The sequence below is a fragment of the Serinus canaria genome, chromosome 10 (genome assembly GCF_022539315.1).
Source record: "Serinus canaria isolate serCan28SL12 chromosome 10, serCan2020, whole genome shotgun sequence".
NCBI classification, from domain to species: Eukaryota; Metazoa; Chordata; class Aves; order Passeriformes; family Fringillidae; genus Serinus; species Serinus canaria.
In genome coordinates, this window is record NC_066324.1 from 122,730 (window position 1) to 138,654 (window position 15,925).

Sequence of the window (15,925 nt, forward strand, 5' to 3'; positions counted from 1 at the left end):
CCCGATACAGGGCACGGCCCGCCCGGTACAGAGCGCGGCCCGGTGACACCCGGTACAGGGCACGGCCCGCCCGATGACACCCGGAACAGGGCACAGCCAGTCCCACGACACCCGGTACAGGGCCCGGCCCGGTGACACCCGGTACAGGACACGGCTCGGCGACACCCGATACAGGGCTCGGCCTGCCCGGTGACACCCGGTACAGAGCACAGCCCGCCCGGCGACACCCGGTACAGAGCACAGCCCGCCCGGCGACACCCGGAACAGGGCACAGCCAGTCCCACGACACCCGGTACAGGGCCCGGCCCGTCCCACGACACGCCGTACACGGCACAGCCCGGTCCGGCCCTAGGGACAGCCCGCACGGCCCGGTACATGGCCCGGCGGCAGCAGAAGGTGGCACAGGGGCATCGCGCTGCGCCTTTATTGGTACAAAACGGCGGCGAGGGGGCGGTGGCAGCACGGCCAGGCCCGGGACAGCGCGGAGTTGGGAGCACGGCCAGGCCCGGGACAGACCCCCGCCCCCGGACCTTCCTGCTGCCGCCGGTGGCAGGGGCGGGGGGGGGGAAGGCTGCCGCTGCCCTTTGGAAAAAGAACCTGAGCAACAAGGGCAGCACCGGGGACACCTCACCGCTCCCCGGGCACCAGCAGCACTCTGCACACCGGGGGTGGGACAGCACCGGGAAGGCAGCCCCATGCCGACCCCCCAGCTCCTGGGGCCAGGGATGGAGTGTGGATTGGCAGGGACAGGGTGCATCCCTGAGGTCCAGTCCCTGATGTCAGAGGGTCCCACTGGAGCCGGGGGCCGCCCCCAATAAATACAAATAAATACGGATTCCAGGCATGGAGCTGGCCTGGACTGGACCCCATCGCCCTGCTCCCCTGGGTAGAAGGTGAGCACCCCCTCAGGCACAGCCGCAGGGAGGCCACCTCTCCCTCTGCAGGCACGGCTGGCCCAGGCCCCGAGGCAGGGCTCTGGGAGCAAGGAATGTCCCTAAATATCCCCTCTCCATGGTCCGCAGGAGAGGCCATCCCTCTCTTCTCCTCCTCCCTGGGGAGGATTGGTCCTTTGGGGCAGAGGGAGACCAGCAGCGCGGGCTTGTTGTGCAGGTCCGGAGAGCCAGGGGCGGGCAGGTGGGCACAGCTGCAGCTCAGGGCCTCTCCTGGGGGCAGGGATGGGGGCCAGCCCTGCAGCCAGCCCAGCCCCTGGTCCTGTGGCCAGCCAGCTCAGCAGTCCACGCTGTCGCTCTCACACCAGGCCGAGGGGCCATCAGTGCCAAAGTATCTGTCTCCAAAGTTACCTGGCAGACAAAGGCACCAAGTGAAGGGACAGCAGCAGCAGCCCCACCAGCGTCTCTCTGGTGCGACTGCAAGGCGACACCTAGGACTGGTGGCCCCAGCCAGAGGTACAGCACACCCTGGTCCCCCCTCACCGATGCCCGGGATGATGTGGAACTCCTCGTTGACCCGCTTGTCCACAGCGGTGGTGATGATGTGTACGCGGGGAAAGGCGTAGGCCACGGAGTGCACCCCCATCTCCGCCATCAGCAGCGACAGCAGGAAGATCCTGTCCTCCTGCACGTCGTGGTCCTGCGGCACAGGGAGCTGTGAGAGCCCAGCGGGGTGCAGAGGATCCCTGCCCAGCCTGGGCCCGGCCCTCACCAGCAGCACGCGCACGGCCATCATGGCCGCGGCCCCCGTGGACACCGTGCTGTCCATGAGGATGACGTAGTCCTCGCTGATCTCCTTGGGCAGGCGCAGGTAGTGCAGCTGGGGAGGGAAGGAAGGGTTGGTGACGTGCCAGCGGTGCGTGGCTGTGTGTGCCAGGCTGCAGCAGGACTCACCTCGGGCTCCCCCGTGTCCAGGTTGGTCTGGATGAGGATCTTGCCCAGGCGGATGTCCTTGCAGACAGCGGTCAGGGCCTGCTCCATGGTCTCACCTGCCCGCAGGATGGACACGCCCGTGATCTGGGAAAGAGGCAGGGACACGTGCTGGGTGCTCCTGGCGCGTGCTGAGCCAGGAGCTGTGCTCTCCCAGGAGCAGGGAGCCGGGGCCGTGTCTCACCCGCTGCCTGTGGAACCGCTTCCCCTCGTACGTGGTGCCCTGGGGCGTCTCCACCGTGACCGACTGCAGGAAGTGAACACAGAGTGGGGGGCAGCCAGACCCCCTGTGATGGGGGCATCCAGGAGGGGAGATGGGCTAGGGCTGTGGCTACACCCGCGAGTGGGCACTCACCTTCAGGGGCAGGAAGGACAAGGCATGTTCGATCAGCAGCCGCATCAGGCGCTTGGAGTAGAAGATAAATTCATCCCTGGTCGTGTCCTTGTTCCTGGAGGGATGACACAAGCGAGGTGGGAACAGAGCCCCTGCCATCCCCTGCAGACACACGTGGGGCTCCAGGGCCAACCAGCACGGACAGCAGCCCCAGGCTGTGGGAACCAGAGCACTTTTGGAGTGACACAGTCAGTGATCACAGCACTGTGGGGCTCAGCTTCTGTCTTAGACAGGACTACAGAGGCAAGAGAGTGGCTTAGCTACCCTGGGAGAGAGGTGCAACACCACTGACAGACATCAGAGAGCAGGGAGAGAATGGGGAGTAGGAACAGGTCAGGCAGGACCATCGGTCCTGGGGCAGCACAAACCCAGGAGCAGTGAGCGAGTGCTGGGGAGCCTGGGGTGGAACAGGAGCAGAGCCAGGACAGGCTAGGACCCCGCTGTGGAAGTGGACATAGTGCACCATGGCTGAGCAAGCTGGGTGACAGTAAAGAGTTGAATGTGTCCTCAGCTCTCCCCTCTACCTCCTAAATCAGAGATAAAGCACTGCTAAGAACCAGGTGACTCTGAAATACCATCGTGTGCCCTTTTCGCAGCTCTGATGTACTGAAGGCACCGAGATGTAAAACACAAACCAGAACAAAGCTGCCATGAGGCTCCAATTCCCAGGAAACCTCTCCCCTCCCCCAGGAGGGGTAAAGCCAGCCCTGCATGCAGGGCACTAACCCCACAGCAGAGGGAAAGTAGATGACTTTCCCTACTAGGAGTACCCTGGCCACCAGCCTCATGGGGAACATGAGGACAAAGGTCCCACAGACACCTGCACGTTCCCAGATGGAAGAAGTGGAGCTGGCAACACTCCTGAAGAGGCAGAAGGATACTGAATATTTTTACTCTGTATTTTAAGACATCATCTGCCATTTCTTACGCCTCGGTGGATGACAGACAGCCCCACTGAGGCGTCTGGAGGAGGACGAGCAGTCACTGCTGTCCTTGTGTGCTCCTGCAGCCTTTCCAGGGTCACTCACAGCTGAGCATCTGCAGTGACCACGGCACACATACATTCCCAAACCCCTGGGCACAGTCAGCACCCCCAGGGAAGGCAAAAGACCAGCTGTGGTCTGGAAGGCCCTGCCTACAGCTCCCAGCATGAGCTGTCAGCAAGCACTCACAGGTGGGCTGCACCCACACATCCACCCACAGCACGAGCCAGAGCCTCCCTGCCTCCCCTGCAGCCTGTCCTGTCCCAGCCAGCTGTCCCCACAGAGACCAGCCCAGCTGTGCTGGCCCCTGGCTGGGTGGGACAGGCCCCACACTGCTCCTGCAGAGGTTCCTCTGAGGATGGGGAAGCGCTGGGGAACCCCAGTGCAGACACAACCATGAAGCTTCTCCCTGCCCAGGGCACGACGCAGGGCAAGGGGAAGGGCTGTGCCAGGGAGGGCAGCCCAGACATGCTGGGCAGCAGCAGGTGACCAGGACCCATCAGTGCCACCATCCTGCCCCCTCAGCAGGCAGAGCACTGCCAAAGGGGACATGGCTGTCCCCAGGGCAGACTCCTCACCCCACGGTGCCACTGCCTGGGTGATGCCTGAGGAAACACACATGCTCCTACCCTGATCACAGTGTCAGTTATGTGTATGGACTGGACTGTCTGCAGCTGAGAGACAGCTGGTACAGCCAGGCACCAGGAAATCTGGGCAGGAATGGGTTACAGAATCCCAGAATGGTTTGTGTTGGGAGGGACCTTAAAGGTCACCTTGTCCCACTGCCCTGCCAAGGGCAGCCATACCTTCTATTAGACCAGGTTCCCCCAAAGCCTGTCCAGCTGCCCTTGGGGCAGCCAGCTATCCTGGGCAACCTGTGGCAGAGCCTCACCACCCTCATGGAACTCCTGCCCAGTATCTTATGTAACATGCCCTCTGGCAACGGGATACCATTCTTCCTCATCCTTCACACTCCATCTATTCTCAGCCTCATGACTCAAACTCTGCAGCTATCCCAGTGTGGAACTCATTTCAGTTTCAGTCTCCCCCCAACAGCAGAAAATTGCTCTAGAAAGGACTTCCCCCGGATGCCAGCCTGGATGTGCCACGACGATGCCCACGTGCTGCCACCAACACCCCCAGCAGACAGATGGGTGTGCAACCCCAGGGAATGGCACTGGCTCGTGTGCAGGACTGGCACCCTAGAGAGGTGCACTGGGAAGCACCAGACAGGACAAGGAGGGAGCAGAACCCTGGCACACAGCTCTGCAGTTGTGCTGGGCTGGCCACGGCCAGGCACCCAGAAAGGCTGGGCTGGGCACACCCAGGTGCCCAGAAAGGCTGGGCAGGGCACACCCAGGTGCCCAGAAAGAATGGGCTGGGCACATCCAGGTGCCCAGAAAGGCTGGGCATGTCCAGGTGCCCAGAAAGGCTGGGCAGGGCACGTCCAAGCACCCAGAAAGGCTGGGCAGGGCACGTCCAAGCACCCAGAAAGGCTGGGCTGGGCACGGCCAGGCACCCAGAAAGGCTGGGCTGGGCACGGCCAGGTGCCCAGAAAGAATGGGCTGGGCACATCCAGGTGCCCAGAAAGGCTGGGCATGTCCAGGTGCCCAGAAAGGCTGGGCAGGGCACGGCCAGGTGCTCAGAAAGGCTGGGCAGGGCACGGCCAGGTGCCCAGAAAGGCTGGGCTGGGCACGGCCAGGCACCCAGAAAGGCTGGGCTGGGCACGGCCAGGTGCCCAGAAAGGCTGGGCAGGGCACGTCCAAGCACCCAGAAAGGCTGGGCTGTGGCAGCAGCAGCACTCCATGAGCATTGCAGCTGGAACCCGGGGCAGTGGAAGGGCCCCTGCTGGTGTCAGGGGCTGAGCTAGGCCAAAGGTCCCTCCTACCCAAACCACTGCATGATGTCGGAACTTTAGATGTTGAGAATTTTAAATTTTCTGTGCTGAAAGGCACAGACTCATAAGAGAGTACTGTATTTGACTCGAGGTTGTGGAGAAGACTTTTTAAACTAATTAATAGCACTAGGATTATGAGTGTAGAGCTGGTTAGAAGTGTGTAATACTGCATGGTGGAAAACTTAGAGTTAGGGGATTTAGAAATATATAAATAAATATGAAGTAAGATGGAAGGTTTAGAGCAGAAGTAACTTGTTCTTTTTTATCTTTTTCTTCTTTCTTTTTCATAGGTTTTGGTGATGTTTTGTAATTAGACAGAAAAGTCTGCATTGCAAGCTTTGAGAGATTAGTTATTAGTTAAAAGGGACACTAATCTGTTATTTTTTAATTAGATAGTTTAGTCTTAAAAGGCTTTGTAACAAAAGACAGCTATTTTGTGTTCTGCTAATGAAAGACAGTAGAACTCACAGTTGTGAGGTTGTTTCACTGATAAAAAATAATAAACACATGAGTCTAAACATGAAATACATTAATAAAGACAAGAGACAGATCTGCTAAGATGCAATAACTGCACATGGAGGTGCAGGAAACGTGGCTTTAAGTGTGTTTGAGTCTCAGCAGCCTGGAGCTCTCTGGAAGCCCAAGAGAAGGGCAGCAGGCAAGAACAGCATCTCAGGAGTAGAGGGTGACACGTGGTGACCAGCAACAGCCCCGTGCCATGCCCAAGTGACACAGAAGCCAACAAGTGCCACCAAGTCTCACCAGAAACACATGCTGCCTCTCCGTCCCCTGACACAGACCCAGCAGAGCTCCTCAGCTCAGAGGTTTGGGAGAGGCATTGGCCCAGCAGGATTTCAGGGGCAGCTGGCAGGCTGAGGCAATGCTCCTCAGAAAGAAATGTGGCATTTCTTAGATACCATCGGAAATGGGCTCAGTGCCTCCCCAGACCCTGGCCCTGCTCCTGCATGGCATCAGCACAGCCACGTGAGGCCAGTGGTGCCAAAGCCCTGCAGCCCCAGCAAAGCCTGACCCACCCCCAAGGCAGCCCTGCACAGCCCTCAGCCTCAAAGGATTAAGGTCATCAAGCACTCGTGGTACAAAGGTGGAGCCACGGCCCAGGGGAGGGACACAGCCACTGGCACAGGGCTCTGCCTGGCACACCTGAGGTGCCACATCACCTGTTCCACTGCCAGGACCTGCCCTGGAGCCTGTGCTTCCACAGGAGGAAGGAGTCAGGAGAAGGAAAGGAGGTGCCCAGGCTGCATGTAGTCATGAATATCAGAACAACATAAACTGGGTTGGAAAAGCCCTTTGAGATCAAGTCCAGATGCTCCCCCAGCACTGCCAAGGCCACCACTAGCCCATTCCCTCAAGTGCCACATCCACATGGTTTCTAAATTCCACCAGGGATAGGGACTCCATCACCACCTGGAGCAGCTGTGCTGAGGCTGGAAAATCCTTTCCACGAAGAAACTGCTCCCAATATCCAACCTAAATCTCCTCTGGAACAGCCTGAGGCAGCTTCCTCTTGTCCTGACCCTTTTTCCATGGGAGCAGAGCCTGACCCTCACCTGGCTGCATCCTCCTGTCAGGAAGCTATAGAGAATGAGAAGGCACCCCCTGAGCCTCCTGTTCTCCAGGCTGAGCCCCTTTCCAGCTCCCTCAGCCTCTCCTGGAGCTCCAGCCCCCTCCCCAGCTCCGTTCCCTGCCCTGGACACGCTCCCTCAATGTCTCTCTTATCAGGAGGGGCCCAGAGGTGTCCCCAAGACTGGAGGTGCCCCAGCAGTGCCCAGCTGGGACAGCCCCAGTGCCACTGGCCTCCTGCCCACCTGGGCTCATGTTGAGCCACCGCTGACCAACACTCCCACGGCCTTTCCAGCCCCTCTGCCTCATCCTGGAGTGCTTCATGGGGCTGTTGTGACCCAAGGGCAGGGCCTGGCACTTGGCCTTGGTGACCCTTATGCCAGTGGCCTCAGCACGTCGACGCAGAGTATCCCAATCCCTCTGCAGAGCCTTCCTGCTCTCCAGCAGATCCACATCCCACCCCACTTGGTATCCTCTGCCAGCTTACTGAAAGTGCACTCAGTCCTCTCCTGGTTTCTCACAAGGACATGAGCTGACACCTTTCAAACCAACATTCAGGTGCCACAGGAGGACCTGACTGAGCTCAACATCCCCTCTCTGCTGCGGAGAAACACACCTGGGGCTGCCAGGTTCTGCAGATACAAAAACAATTAACCTCCCCACAGTCCTAAATGCCTCAGCCCTCGACCCTTCACTAAGTGATGCTGCTGTCACCTGGAAAAACGGAGCATCAGAGGGGAAAGAAAAGATCAAGAGTGGTGAAGTCATAGAAGCAGCTGCCCCGGTCCCTTCTCTAAGCCAGCTCTAAACCCAAGTGCCCTGGGAGAGCGGCAAGGGGTACCTTGCTCCCTGCCACCAGCTGCTCCACCTGTGCTCCATCGAGCAAAGAGCCAACCAGTCCCCTCCCACTGTAGGAAAACCTGCCTGCGGCCCAGGATCACCCAAAGCCCATGTGCAGAGGTCTGGTCACCAGAGAAGCACCCATGGGGCCAGGGCCAGCTCCATTCAGCCATTCTGCTCCAGGCCAACCCCCACGACTGCAGTCCCAGGGCAAAGGGGAGAAACTCAGGCCAGGCCTTGTGGTGTGATGCCCCCCGGCAGCCCAGAGCAAGGCCCAGGGCAGGGATGTACCTGATGATGGTGTGCATGCCCCGCACCTGCGGCGTGCTCTCCAGGACGCTCAGGGTCTTGGGCAGGGGCTGTCCTTGGTGGGCCGAGGCCAGGGCTGCCCTGCAGGGAGGAAGGTGCTCAGAGCTGTGCAGCACACACACAGACTCACAGCCCTGGGCCTCTGGAGGGACATGGCCCTGCCAAAGGAAGGCTCCAGAAAAACCCCTCTGAAAAGTCAGCACCGTGCCTGGCCTTCCCACCTGGATCCTGAGGAATGCCCCAAGTCTGGTATCAGGCATGATACCCCAGAGCTGGACTACCCAAAAAGAACCTCCCAGACCACACACACGGCTGCTGCAGCCTCTGCAGCACCAGGAGCTGCAGCTCTGCAGGGCAGGACATTCCCCTGCACCCTGGGACCAGGCTGTGCACCACAAGGGACAAGGGCTGTCCTGCCCAAAGGGGACACGAACTGCCAGGAACAGGAACCATGCAGGGCACTTCTGCAGAAGTGAGCAGCCCAGGGTAACTCAGCAGCAGGGACAGGAGCAGGGCAGGGAGCTGGCCACATGCATCAGCCACAGTGTGGGGTGTGTCACACAGAGCAGGCAGACAGGCCCTAAGGAGCTGAGCACAGCCCCTGCAGCACTGGGGAGGAGCAGCTACGCTCAGGCACCTCAGCAAAGCTCTGCCAGCAGGGACACAGAGGCAGCAGGACTCGGAAGCCAGTGTGTGCCAGCAGCCCCCCCAGCCCAGAACAGGCCCCTCTGCAGCAGTGGTCCCACCTACCTGACTGTAATCTCCCGCTGGGTGGTGCAGAGGTCACCGGCACAGCGCAGGGGAACAGCAAGGACATCCTGTCAGTCACTCACAGGCCAGCACAGCTACCAAAACAGCCCAGGTGGCTCCCCACCCTCCTCCCCAGTGCCCACTTCACCAATCTGCTCCCCCAAGCACTGTGTCAGGGTCTTTTGAGAAGAGAGAGGGGGGAAGGAGACCCCCCCAGGTGCTCCAAGAGCACAGGTCTGTGTGCAGCCACATCCCGACATCCTGCCCTCTGCATGCAGCACCCTTCTCCCCCTCAGCTCTGGCTCACCTTTTCCAGCTGGCTGTGCACATGCTGCACAATGAGGTCCAGTGCCACGAAGTTTTCCCCACCTGAGGGTGGAGCAGAGGAGGCAGGTGGGGCGGACGCTGAGCCACCCCTGCCCCGCAGCACCCGCTCCCCGTGCCAGGGTCAGCTCTGGCCTCACCCCTGGGCACCACGATGTCGGCCACCTGCACGGTGGGCTCGATGTACTGCTCGAAGGCTGGCTTCACAAACTTGTTGTACTGCTTGATGACGCCCGCGACGTCGCGCCCGCGCTCCATGATGTCGCGCTGCAGCCGCCGCACCAGACGGATGTCGGAGTCCGTGTCCACAAACACTTTCATGTCCAGCAGCTGGAAAACTGGGAGGGGTGAGCACCCCCTATGCAGCTCTCATCACACCTGCATCACTCCCCTCCACCATCCCGCAGTGGCACACAACGTCACCTCCCCTGAGGCCTCTGGCATGCAGTGCTCTGCCAGCAAGCGCGGTGACCTCTCCCTCCACAGCCCCCACGGCTGCAGGGGCACCCAGGGCCAGTGCCTGTCCTGCTGCAGCACATCTCTCCAGCCCAGTGGCCACCGGAGGCAGCGATACCTTGAGCAGCTCCTTGTTGGCGAAGGCCAGGATCCCTTCAAACACGATGACGTTGGCCCCATACACTGTTTTCTGCAGGCAGACAGGAGCTGGGTTTGTCCTGTTTCTCTCACATGCCATGGCAGCACCAACAGTGACACAGACAGGGTACTGACCCTACCCTGGGGTCTCTCCACTGCGCTGGGGCTCCCCATAAGCATCCTGCAGCACCCAATGCCTTGGAGGCATAGCTGATCCCTGTGCACGATGCTCCAGGCCAGGACAGACCCCGAACCTTGCTCTAGATCCCAAGCCTCTGCTCAACACCATCCTCCCATCACCTCTCCACACTGAGACCCCCCCCTCATATCTGCACTGGCCGGTTTGCACATCCACCCACAGTCTCCCCCGAAGGAGTCCCCCACTCCCGAGGACCCCCAGCTGTCCCCTCCCTTTAGCCTTCCAGGCCCTGCAGGGCCCAGAGGTGTTCCCGGTTCCCGGGACCCTGCCAGCCCGGCGCAGCCCGGCCCCTGGCACCCACCCACTCGCGGCGCCGGCTGTGTGTGGTGAAGTCGTACACCGGCACCTTCACGCTCTTGCCCTTCTTGAGCTTGCGCAGGACATTGACGAGCAGCTCGAAGTCAAAGGCATCGGGGTGATCGAAGTTGTAGTCGCTGCGGGCTGCCAGCGCCTGCTGCCCCTCATCCAGCACCTACAGGCATCGGCAGCGCTCAGCGCCGCGCCGGATCCTGGCATCCACCGGCACCGCAGCCCTGCTCAGAGCCGCCCCCGATCCCCGCAGCCCGAGCGCCGGCAGCGCTGGGCGGTACACTGGAACCGCGAGTGTCGCACGGCTCAGCGCTGCACCGGGCCCCGTCCCGCACCTTGTAGAAGGAGTCCATGGAGAGCAGCACGACCCAGGGCACGTCCAGCGCCTCGATGATCCGCGTCGCCACCGTGGTCTTGCCTGAGGCGCTGCCGCCGCACAGGCCTGCGGGAGCGGCGGGGGCACCGCCCCGGCCCGAATCCGTCACGGCCGTGGCTCCGGCTCCGGCTCCGGCCCGGTCCCAGCCCCTCCCTGGCCGTCCCTCGGGGCCTCGTTCCACGACTGCCTACCGCAGCCCGATCCCGGCCCCGGTCCGGCCTCCATCCCCTCCCCGGCCCGCTCTCGGCTCCATCTCCTTTTGATCCGGCTCCATCTCCTCCCCAGCCCTGTCCCACCGCTCACCGATGACAAAGGCCTCATCTACGGGCGCGCCGGTCTCGGTGTACCACGGCGGCCGCCCGGCCGTGTAGATAGTCCGCTTGCTGGTGCGCAGCAGAGGCGGCTCCGGCTTGCACTGGCTGGCGGTACGGCGCCGTGGGGCCGGGGCGGGCGCCAGCGGCAACCGGCTGAGCAGCGAGCCCAGCGGGCCGGGGCCGGAGCTGTGGGCGCGCTCCGGCCCCGCCGCCCCCCGCCGCTCCTCAGCACCCGCCGCCGCCATCGCCGCGCGGGGCCGCGGGGCCTGCCGGGACAGAACGTGCTGCGCACGGCCCGGGGAACAGGCCCCGCCCCATAATGAAGCCACGCCCCGATAGAGCCCCTCCCCCACTTAGCTCCGCCCCTGAAAGATGCCCCGCCCCCGACCGGGGCTCTGACCTGGCTGAGGCCCCGCCCCTTACCGAGGTCCCGCCCCGGGCGTCCCGGCAGCGCGGGGCTCACCCACGGAGCCCCCCCCGCGGGCGCCACACCGGGGCTCACCCGCGGAGCCCCCCCCGGGGGCGCCACACCGGGGCTCACCCGCGGAGCCCCCCCCGCGGGCGCCACACCGGGGCTCACCCGCGGAGCCCCCCCCGCGGGCGCCACACCGGGGCTCACCCGCGGAGCCCCCCCCGCGGGCGCCACACCGGGGATCCCCGGGCCCGCTCTGCCCCGGGCTCAGCAGCCGCAGCTCCCTCAGCTTCACCCCGGCAGAGCCGTTCCGGCCCTGCAGCATCACCGGCTGCTCGGGCTGTCCCCAGCCTGTCCCTGTCCCTCGTGTCCTGGGCACCCAGCGCTGGGCCCGGCGCCTCGGGGTGGTGTCCAGGACTCGCCAAGGGTGCGTTGTTGGGTCACGGTCTGCTGGGTGTCTCCCAGGACCCCTGGAGCCTTTTGTGCGGAGCTGCTTCCCAGCCGGCTGCCCCTGCCCATCCTGAGGTTGTTCCTGCCCGGTCAGGACCCGGCCCTGCCCCGTGCTGACCCTCCCCAGGATCCTGTGCCCCGTCTCCGCAGCCCCTCCTGAGCCTCTCCGCATCACGGAGCAGCACGGTCGGTGTCATCTGTCGCGGCTCCGAAGATGCTCTGCCTGGCCTCCAGGTCCCTAAAGGCGGGGACAGCCAGGGCCGGACTCAGCACTAACCCCTGGGTACGCTGGTAGTTCCTGGGCGCTGAACGCCCTGGTCTGGGCTCGGCCATGCAGCCCCTGCCGGCGCAGCCAGCCCGCGCTCCCAGCGCTTCTCTCGCAGGATGGCCGGGGAGCAGCGCCAAAAGCCTTCCTGCAGCCCGGGAGACGCTGTCCCCTGCGCTCCCCTGGTGCACCGGCTCCGGCATGGCACCGCGGCAGGTGATCCCCGCGGTCAGGCACGATCCGCGCCGTGCCGGCTTCTCTCCAGCTCCGCTCCTGTCCTTCCCGTGCACAGACGGCTTCCAGGATCAGTTGTGTCATCACCTGCCGGGGGACAAGAGGTGCGGCTGAGTCCTGCCCCCGAAGAGCTTCTCCCGCGACAGCAGCGCCCCTTACACGCAGCTCCGCTGTATTGTCCCGGAGATCCACCGGTCCGCAGCGCCCGCACCCGCCGGGCCGCCCCCGCCCCGAGCCCGGAGCGGCGGCACCGGGGCGGGACCGCCCCGCCACCCGCGTGGGGGCGGGGCCCGGCGGCGGGGGGGCGGAGTCACGGCAGGGGCGGGGCTCGGCGGTGCCGGTGCCCGCGGTGCCGCTCGCTCCCGGGATGGAGCCCCCGACCGGCACCGAGAGCTCCCGCCTGGTCAGCCCGCGGGGCGGCCGCGCCGACGGCAGCCTGCGCCTCAAGAGGTACCGCCGGCACCGGCACCCATCACCCCGGCATCCCATCCCCGGCACCCATCGCCCCGGCATCCCCACCACCGCCAGCACAACTCCATCACCGGCGCCTCCGGCACCGACGGCACTTCCATTACCGGCACCCCTACACTCCGACCACCACCGGCACTTCCATCAGCACCGGCACACCACTGTCCCGACGACCCCATTACCGGCGCTAGCACCTCCATCACCGGCACCTCCATAGCCCTGGCACCACCACCCGCGGTACCCCATCACCTCCGAGGCTCCCCGGCAATTCCTCGCACCGTCACCTCCATTATCTCCCGCATCTGCAACCCTCGGTCCTCCCGCACCCTCTCGCCCATCATCCCCGGCACCTCCATCGCCCCCATCACCCTCGGCTCCTCCGGCACCCGCAAGCCCCCGGCACGTCGCGCGCCGCGCAGCTCCCACCCCCCACCCCCGACACCGGCACCCCCGGCACGTCCCTCTCCGCCCGCCCCCGTGCCTTCATCCATCCGAGCGGACACCGGCACCTCCGCAGTCCCCGCGCCAGCCCTGACCGTCCGCCGCTTGCACCGTCACCCCGCCACCGGCACGTTCACCCCGCCGCCGGCACCTCCGCTCAAGCGGAACCAGCCCCGCCGTGCGCCGGCCTTGCTCCCCCCTCGGGTGTCCGTCCCGCACCTATCGGCGCCCAAACGTCACCCACGCACACCGGTACCATCCATCCATCACCCGCCCACACAGGTACCGTTCATCCGTTAGCCCCCATCCCGGTGGGCTGCACGTCCCCGCTCCCGCACTGCTGCCCCACGCACCGGGACCTCGGCCCCCGCCGCCCCTTCCCCACGCCCCACGTCTCCGCACCGCTGGCCCGTCCCGCAGCCTGGCCGCGGGCGCAACACCTTGCTCCCACCCGCACCTTCCCGCGGGCACCCGCACCAGTCCCGTCTACCGTTCCGGCGGGAGCTCCGAGGCACGGCCTCCTGCTGCTGCCGCCGATCCCGTGGCTGCTCGTCCCGCTGGGGGGGTTCCGCCGGTGCCCCACCGATTGCCTGGCCGCACACCAGCGGTCAGCAGCAGGACCCTCGGGGGGTCCGGGCAGGAGCCCCCAGGCCGGCGTTGCCGGCAGTGACCCCCGCCCCCAGTCTCTTCACAGGCTCTCCAGACCCCTCAGCACCGGCGGCCCCCCCGGCTCCAGATCCGCGCTGCCGCTGCAGCCCCCCGACCCCCAGTCCCGGGCAGGGCAGGCTCCAGGCCCGCCGGCAGCTGAGCGTCGCCTGCGCCGTCTGCTGCCTCTTCATGGTCGGGGAGGTGATAGGTAACAGCAGCGGGCCGGGGCGCGGGGAGGCCGGCGCGGCGCAGGGTGCCAGCTGCTCTGTGCCCGCAGGTGGCTACCTGGCACACAGCCTGGCCATCATGACGGATGCAGCCCACCTGCTGACGGACGTGGGCAGCATGTCCGTCAGCCTCTTCTCCCTCTGGGTCTCCAACCGCCCGCCCACCAAGACCATGACCTTTGGCTGGCACCGCTCAGGTGAGCTGAGGGGCACGGCCCTGCGGACTCCACGGACCCCCACGGCCGGATCGGTGCTGATGGGTCTCATTCCACAGAGACACTGGGTGCGCTGGCCTCTGTCCTCTCTATCTGGGTTGTGACCGCGGCCCTGGTCTACCTGGCAGCCGCCCGCATCATCAGCAATGACTACGAGATTGAGGCGCGAGCCATGCTGGCCACGTCCGCCTGCGCCGTTGGCGTCAATCTGGTGTACGTCCCACGTGAGCACTCGTGGTCCCTGTGCCCCATCAGCTGAGTGCTGCCCCCCTGTGCTGCTGGAACCCCAACTGTGCCCCCAGGTCACTTTATGTCCCTGTGCACCAGCCTTGTGTCCCCAGGCACTGCCACCCCACTTCCCTGTCCCCACATGCTCAAGGCTTCCAGTCCGTGTGCCTACATCCCCACTCCCCACATTCCCTGGTCCCCCAAGCAGTGCCTCCCAAGCCCTGTCATGAGCCCCAGGACCAAACCCCTGCTCTGCTCCTGCACACCTTCCAGCCCTGCTGCACCTCCAGCCCTACTCCTCCCACTGTCCCCAGAACCAGCTGTGACAACCTGTGCCCCCTTTGCCCAAGCAGGGCCCCCATGCCTGTCAGCATGGCACTGAGCCAGCCCTGTTCTTTCCAGCATGGCCTACATCCTGCACCAGTCCCCTGCTGGCCATGGCCATGGCACAGGGGCCTACGAGCAGCTGGAGAGCTCTGTGTCCTGCCAGCCCAGCCACAGCCCCCTGCCCGGCAGCACCAGCGTGCGGGCAGCCTTTGTCCACGTGGTGGGTGACTTGCTGCAGAGCGTCAGCGTCCTCGTGGCTGCCACCATCATCTACTTCAAGGTGCCTGGGCTGGGCCGCCCCAGTGCTGCCCGTGGGAGCAGCTCTCCCGGTGCCACGCAGGGTGCCACGTGGGCTCTGCCCCCAGCCTCACAGAGACCCTGCTCTCTGCAGCCCCAGTGCAAGATTGCAGACCCCATCAGCACCCTCTTCTTCTCGGTCTTCGTCCTTGGCTCCACCATCACCATCCTCAGAGATGTCTTTAGGGTCCTCATGGAAGGTGAGCACTGGGTGAGAGACCACAGGCACAGGGTGGGTACAGGAGCTCCTGGAGCTTCATCTGCCACAGCACTTTACCCTTGCCTCTTCTGTGCCTCCCCTGCCCCACCTGAAAGCCCCCAGTTCCTCCTCTCCACCGCAGCCAGGTGCATTGGCCCCAAGGTGAGAACTGTCTCACCCCAAAGCCACCATGCCCATCCTGGCTCCCCTGGGGAAGCCCCAGCCCCGGTGGCTTCCACTGGGAGCCCTCAGCCAGGCGGGTGCTGTGTCTGGGGGCCGAGGGTGGCCTGGGGTGACCAGGGGGTGCTGGCAGGGGCTCCGCGGGGGCTGGAGTTCGACGCGGTGAAGGAGGCGCTGCTGGGGGCTCGCGGCGTGCGGGGCGTCCACGACCTGCACCTCTGGGCGCTGACACTGAGCCACGCCGCCGTGTCGGCGCACGTGGCCGTGGGTGAGTGACCTGCACGGGGCACGGCCGGGGGCTCCCACTGGCCACGCCGGGAACGAGCCCCAGCCCTGCTGTCCTAGATGCCGGCGCTGACGCTGAGATGGTGCTGCAGGAGGTCACTGCCCGGCTCCAGAGGTTTGGCTTTGCCTTGTGCACGGTACAGGTGGAGCAGCACCAGGAGGAGTCAGCAGGCTGTCCCCACTGTCAGGACCCCCGAACCTGAGACCCCCACCCACTGCTATGTTGGGCCAGATGTGGCCCTGGCCCCAGCTCCTTGTGCTAGAGCAGGGCAGTGCTTGAGATCCCATCCCCTCCT

At 64.5% G+C, this 15,925-nt stretch overlaps 2 protein-coding genes across 4 annotated transcripts; one reads left to right on the forward strand and one right to left on the reverse strand.

Annotated features, from left to right (window-relative positions):
- Nucleotides 1-410: 410 nt before the first annotated feature.
- On the reverse strand, nt 411-11,037 carry LOC103824596 (uridine-cytidine kinase-like 1). Of its 3 annotated transcripts, none has more exons than XM_050978456.1 (14): nt 10,743-11,036; nt 10,399-10,505; nt 10,101-10,226; nt 9,536-9,607; nt 9,102-9,291; nt 8,945-9,006; nt 8,638-8,654; nt 7,870-7,968; nt 2,236-2,329; nt 2,065-2,127; nt 1,845-1,967; nt 1,663-1,770; nt 1,434-1,590; nt 411-1,301 (listed from the first exon to the last, which is right to left on the reverse strand). In XM_050978456.1, the coding sequence occupies exons 1-14, from the start codon at nt 10,996-10,998 to the stop codon at nt 1,228-1,230; spliced, it is 1,548 nt and encodes a 515-aa protein (XP_050834413.1). In that variant the 5' UTR covers nt 10,999-11,036; the 3' UTR covers nt 411-1,227. The 3 variants fall into 3 exon arrangements, with proteins under 3 accessions (XP_050834413.1, XP_050834412.1, XP_050834415.1); XM_050978455.1 differs by having other exon boundaries at nt 10,056-10,226; nt 10,743-11,035; XM_050978458.1 differs by lacking the exon at nt 7,870-7,968 and having other exon boundaries at nt 10,056-10,226; nt 10,743-11,037.
- Nucleotides 11,038-12,481: 1,444 nt separating this feature from the next.
- On the forward strand, nt 12,482-15,832 carry SLC30A3 (solute carrier family 30 member 3). The gene is made up of 9 exons (XM_050978538.1): nt 12,482-12,798; nt 13,100-13,705; nt 13,809-13,879; nt 13,949-14,095; nt 14,173-14,326; nt 14,744-14,948; nt 15,060-15,165; nt 15,478-15,612; nt 15,690-15,832. The coding sequence occupies exons 1-9, from the start codon at nt 12,482-12,484 to the stop codon at nt 15,830-15,832; spliced, it is 1,884 nt and encodes a 627-aa protein (XP_050834495.1).
- The last annotated feature ends 93 nt before the right edge of the window (nt 15,833-15,925 follow it).

Coding starts and splice junctions, on each gene's coding strand:
- SLC30A3 (XM_050978538.1), top strand. CDS start 12,482: ATGGAGCCCCCGACCGGCACCGAGAGCTCCCGCCTGGTCAGCCCGCGG. Junction 14,949..15,059: donor CCACCATCATCTACTTCAAG/GTGCCTGGGCTG, acceptor TGCTCTCTGCAG/CCCCAGTGCAAGATTGCAGA. Junction 15,613..15,689: donor GTCGGCGCACGTGGCCGTGG/GTGAGTGACCTG, acceptor CTGCTGTCCTAG/ATGCCGGCGCTGACGCTGAG.
- LOC103824596 (XM_050978455.1), bottom strand. CDS start 10,998: ATGGCGGCGGCGGGTGCTGAGGAGCGGCGGGGGGCGGCGGGGCCGGAG. Junction 9,608..10,055: donor ACAGCCGGCGCCGCGAGTGG/GTGGGTGCCAGG, acceptor GTCTGCCTGCAG/AAAACAGTGTATGGGGCCAA. Junction 9,292..9,535: donor CCAACAAGGAGCTGCTCAAG/GTATCGCTGCCT, acceptor CCAGTTTTCCAG/CTGCTGGACATGAAAGTGTT.